Below are 5,977 nucleotides of genomic sequence, written 5' to 3' on the forward strand. Positions count from 1 at the left end.
ACAGAATAATACTCGCTATTGTATCGCTAGTATTGTCTCGAAAACAAAGTTTAATGGTACAGAGTACATCGGTATACAAAATCATCTAACAAGTTTATTACTACGTTTATTTGTAGAGTGAATTTCATGTACGACTATGCAAGTAGATTAATTAAGGTATGCTTTAGTTTGATTTGTTAACATTGGATCAGAGTGGTAGGAAACAGCTGAACAAAGCATGAACAGTAGTACAAAACCTTTTATTTCAAAATCATGCAAATTCTAGATATCCTCAACAAACAGCTAATTCATGAAGCGATGCATGAGAGTCGACTGGGACCTTCATATGCTACTTTATGCTGGGTCAGTCTCCTAAGCAGTAAGCAGTAAAAGAGGATTTACTGGTCACACTTTCAAGTTTCAACTCAGAAACTGTGGGACTCATTTACTTGGCTTCCCTACATTTGCTTTGGAGGAAAATTTCCGGAGATGTTCGAGATAAAAAAATATGTGAGCGAAGAATGGAGACCCCACACTCACCTGGGAATGTTTTGTGTGTGTTACTTCTTCTCCAAAGGAAAAATGAAGTGAATCCTAATAAATAAATAAATAAATAAAGCGAGTATTGGTTATCTCAAGCCGAGTATACTGTGTCGATTTCCTATTTGTTTGCAACCTCTTCCACGCTGTCTCCTAAGAATACATCTTCGATAGTACATTCGCCAGAAATATATTCAACCAAATTCTCATGAATCTTAGCCGAAATAAGACATTTGTCCTTGAGAGAATCAATGAGTGCATTCAGCCGTTCAAACTCTCCCTCATCTTTCAAGTACTTCAGGCACGCTATCATAGTTTCCTGCCGAGCTTTCCACTTAATATTAGGGTGAAATTCCGATAATGCAGACTCTAATGCTTTGACTGCCTTTGGCATTTGATTGCTTTTAACATAAACAAATGACATCCAAAACCACGTGAATGCGTCGGGGGGTTGCCATTTTTCAGATTTTACCCTCTCCAATAAAGCCTCGGCCTTCTCTGTCCAACCCCTAGCGCAATAAGTACTAATCAAGAAGTTTGGAACACGGATGTCTTTGGTTAGATTACTGCTTTCCCATTCCTTCAATATCTTTTCTGCAGTCTCAACATCCTCGAACATCAAAACCGAGGGCATTAGAGCCATGTAGTCTCTATTGGTTACCTTGCACATTTTGCATTCCTCCCAAACTCTCAAAACATCTTCTTTCTTACCTGCAGTAGCATAGTGAGTCAAAATAGCGGAGTAAGCCTCATTCTTTTTCTTAGTAATGGCCACCAACTTCTCTGATTTTCTAAGTGATTCCAAAGCCTTGTCTAACAATTGAGCTCTCAAATAGTGCTTTGCAGCAACTGTGTAAGTCATCCAGTCAATATCTAGTTCGGGATCAGACTCCATTTTTGACAGAATTCTCTCGAATCTATCAATGTCAAGATAATTCCCGTAGGCATTCAGCAGGGTGCCGTATGTAAAGTTGTCAAATTTGATCTTTTTTGCTTCCATTTCAGCTAACAAAGCATCTAATTTCTCGCGATCACCTGTTTGGCTGTAGAGACCTAACATAACATTGTAGGGGGTGGTGTTCAAAGTGAAACCCAACTCTCTCACTTTCTGCATGACACACTCAGACTTCTCCACACATTTTGCTTGTGAAAAGCAGTTAAGGAGTGCAGTATAAACTTCTAGGGTTCTCATCTCTTCCGGAGTACTGTTGAAATAATTTTCTACTTCTTCTATTCCATGGACCTTTGCCATCAAGTTCAAACGTATAGCAAGATCTGCTGCTGTAACCAGCGTCGCTCTCTTCTCGCTCATCCATTCTGACACCTTCAAACATACAGAGTTGGCACTAAATTTGATTACAAAAGATTGACCAACCAGACAAAATTCTGGAATAGCTTTACATGAAGAGCAACCTTAAATATTAAATATCATCCAGACAACACATCACGATCAAGCTATCTAGATTTCAAAGGTTATTGCAAACACATATTGAAGAGGTATTATGATACGAAGCCACAGGTTTGCAGAAAAAATTTAGACGAGCTTGCACATGGAAAGCAGATCATCAACTTTCTTGGGACTCTACTCACATGCGTGTACACCTTACGGCCTTACCAATTGTGAAATTATGAACTGAATTCAATAAATTTCCTTATACACACAGTTTCCCTCATTCTGTAAGAAGAATCTATAAAGATCACCCAATCATTATTTAAACGCAGTATGGATAATTAGAAAGCTGACTAAACATTCGGATTAACCAATCAAGAGAATCACTCAATTAGATCACATGTTTCTCACTAGATGCCAGGAGCACTAGACCCTCCTCTCAAATAACCATAAATTCATAACCCTCGTTGTGAAATGAGAATCTATCAACTCCAAATTCACAAATATTTGGAACCAAAACAACAAATTATAATAACCATTCAATTAAGTCATTCATATTTCATCAAAACCATCATAGTTAACGAGCAGTCATGCACTCATGCCATAACTATTACATTTCCAATTTCCCACAGAACAAAAAAAACTATTGGATCATTTTCTTCAACAAATGATACCAACTTCATTTTTTTTTTTTTGAAAATAAAACAAACCCTAAACGACAATGAACTGCCATGACAGCTAAAGTACATCGCGTCAAGATTAGAACCTCCATGAAAGCTAATTGAATACACCACGTCTGAATTATAACTTTTTAAAAGAGTATTTTCAGACAGAAGCGTTCGAAATAACTAAACCTTTTGTAATATGAATAAACATCATTTCTCAAAATTACTTTTGTCCATGAAAACTAGGTTAAGAGATACTCCATCTTCATATTCTGGTAAAAGAAAACTCCTCCGAAAGATCAAAATACCCCTTTCATAATATCTTAACATCCGCTTGCATAATACTACTCATTCACTTGCAAATTGTAGGTTGTCAATGAGTATGGAAGTCTCCATTTCTTTCTCTCTATTTCCTCTAATAAAACAAATTTCAAATCACTATTCACTTTCCACCTCATCAAGTAGTTGATCGTTAGATCATCCATGAATAAAGTTTTTTGGACCATTGGGAGGAAACAGAGAGGGGGAGAAATAAAGATGATCTAACTTGGCCATTTATGCCCTATCTATTGTCTCTTTCTTAATCTTTGTACTCCCTCTCCCCCGGTCATTTGTTTACCTATTCCATTTTTTGGTGTCTTGGTCAATTGTTTACGTTTCAATTTTGGAAATGTCTTTGATGGACAATTCTGAATTTGGTCCATTTGTCATCCAATGATTGTATCCCTCCCCTTTCACTCTGGCGGAGGAGGTACCATTTATTGAATTAACATTCCATTTCTCAAAAAAGCATATAAAAATGTGTAGGCCGATCTCCCAAACTATAACAGGCCAATGTACATTTCAGAAGATGATAATATAATCGAATTGAATCAAAATAAAACCCGAACGCAAGCGATTTGCAACATCCAGAACCCACCACATGAAATCAAAACAGAACAAAAGAAGACGAACCCACCTCATAAAATCAAAAACCCAACAAAAAAAATACATAAAAAAAAAAAAAGACAGAAAAGATAGAAACAGAGACCTGAAGAGCATGATTGTAGCGGCGATAATGGCGGAGTTCTTTGATGATGAAACGCATACAAGAAAGGTTGAAAGTTCGGCCTTCATGAAGCCACTGATCAAGTACTGGTACAATTGAAATATTAGGGTTTCCCAAAGGTGCGATTCTTCTGTACAATAACTCGATTTTTCGAGGCCTGCGTTTCGAAACGGTGGGCGTGGTAGTTGTTGTCTCTGTGGAGTACCAGTTGTGGATTGGAGTTCTTGAAACGTTTCGAAACGGGGCTACTCTGGTGAATAACAGACGAATTAGCTTCATGTTGAATGAAGACGGCGGGAGGCTGGCAGGAATAAGGACTGAATTAATGTCATTTATGTACGACTTATTTCAGGAAATTAATGAGACTACTAGTTTGAATGCCCGTGCGTTGCAACGGGATAATTAACTTATTTATAATGCAAAAAAAAAAACATTATAAGGGTTTAATGTTTACATTTTATGTCTAATGATTTGCTTACATATTATTAAAATATTCTTTCAAAAAAAATAAAAGATTAATATATATGTGGGTTAACTCTTATTTATAATCACCTCACCGTATATTAATCTTTCGATGTGCGACAATTATACTATTTATAAGTAATATTCACCAAACTTAGATTATTTTTCTGATGTGGGACAATTCTACTATTTATACGTAGTATATATTCATCAAACCTGCATTATTTTTCAATGTGGGACAAATAACATACTCATAATTACACCATCTTTTTTGCATTTACTTCGACATCCAACCACATCCCGAATACCGAATACGGACAATTGCTACTCATTATATCTAACCGTTATATTTAAATTTAATAATATGATCAAGTACTCTTCCTTAACAATGTTCCGACATTAACTTAGTTTGAATGCCCATGCGTTGCAACGGGGTAATTAACTTATTTATAATGCAAAAAAAAACGTTATAAGGGTTTAATATTTACATTCTATGTCTAATGATTTGTTTACATATTATTAAAATATCTCTTTAAAAAAATAAAGGATTAATATATACGTGGGTTAACTTATTTATAATCATATAATATCTCTGTATACTAATCTTTTGGTGTGGTACAATTCTACTATTTATAAGTAATATATTCACCAAAATTGGATTATTTTTCTGATGTGGGACAATTCTACTATTTATACGTGTAGTATATATTCATCAAACCTGCATTGTTTTTCAATGTGGGACAAATATCATACTCAGAATTACACCATTTTTTTGGCACTTAGTTCGACATCCAACCAAATCCCGAATACCGAATACGGACAATTGCTACTCATTATATCTAATAGTTATATTTAAATTTAATAATATGATCAAGTACTCTCCATTAATATTTGTATTTTGTTTTTCTTCAAAAAAATTTTATCATAGTTGAGATACGGAAATTTCCCGTGGTATCCCTTAATTTTGTCAGATTTTCCATGTTACCCCTACTTTTAAGAATCTGTTTATGGTACCCTTGAGGTTCCATTTTTTTCGCCCATGGTACCCCCTAATGCAAGGCTGTTAAATGGACGTTAAGTTTGATAGCGTGACAATAAAATAAAAATTAAAAAATAATACCCCCTTTATTGTTTTATTGGTACAGATTTCTCTCTCTTTTAAATGAAAATTTAATTAACCATATCATTATAATATTGGAAATTTCGCATGGTAACCTTGAACTTTGATAGATTACACATGGTACCCCTAATTTTAAGTTTCTACAAATGGTACCCATGTGTTCACCTTTTTGTTTCCCAGAATTTCACTTGAATATAAAATAAGAAATACATAGTATATATTATAATAACTAAAAGATTTTCCAAAGATTAACTTAGGTTAGAGATCATTATTCTAGAGACAATAATACAAATTCTTTTAAGAGCTCTCTCTGACAATACTTAAGAGAATCAAAAGATTTTGGGTTATGACTTCTATTTATAATCATAAGATCACTCTGCCTTATGGTAATCTTCCGATGTGGGACAATTCTAATATTTATACATAGTATATTCACCACACTTACATTACTTTTCAATGTAGGACAAATAACATACTAAATACACCATTTTTTTTGCACCTACTTTGACATCAACCCGATTTAATAATGAGAAATTACAATAAAATCTACACTTTAATGATAACATTTTTTTGTCACAATCTAATTATATAATTTTCATACGATATTTTTTTGTCAAATGAAATATAAAGTTTTTATATCAAAATTATAAACATCACTTTAAAATAATATAGAAAATGTATATATATATATGAGACAGTTCTATTATTTATACATAATATATTCACCACACCTACATTATTTTTCATTGTGGGACATATAACATACTAAAAAG

The 5,977-nt window shown here is 34.0% G+C and overlaps 1 protein-coding gene across 1 annotated transcript; it reads right to left on the reverse strand.

Annotated features, from left to right (window-relative positions):
* Positions 1-219: 219 nt before the first annotated feature.
* Positions 220-3,968, reverse strand: LOC141606784 (pentatricopeptide repeat-containing protein At2g20710, mitochondrial-like). Its single transcript, XM_074426095.1, has 2 exons — positions 3,605-3,968; positions 220-1,843 (listed from the first exon to the last, which is right to left on the reverse strand). The coding sequence occupies exons 1-2, from the start codon at positions 3,899-3,901 to the stop codon at positions 641-643; spliced, it is 1,500 nt and encodes a 499-aa protein (XP_074282196.1). The 5' UTR covers positions 3,902-3,968; the 3' UTR covers positions 220-640.
* Positions 3,969-5,977: the final 2,009 nt, after the last annotated feature.

Source organism: Silene latifolia, chromosome 1 (assembly GCF_048544455.1).
Source record: "Silene latifolia isolate original U9 population chromosome 1, ASM4854445v1, whole genome shotgun sequence".
In the NCBI taxonomy this organism is placed as follows: Eukaryota; Viridiplantae; Streptophyta; class Magnoliopsida; order Caryophyllales; family Caryophyllaceae; genus Silene; species Silene latifolia.

Coding starts and splice junctions, on each gene's coding strand:
- LOC141606784 (XM_074426095.1), bottom strand. CDS start 3,901: ATGAAGCTAATTCGTCTGTTATTCACCAGAGTAGCCCCGTTTCGAAAC. Junction 1,844..3,604: donor GCTACAATCATGCTCTTCAG/GTCTCTGTTTCT, acceptor GTATGTTTGAAG/GTGTCAGAATGGATGAGCGA.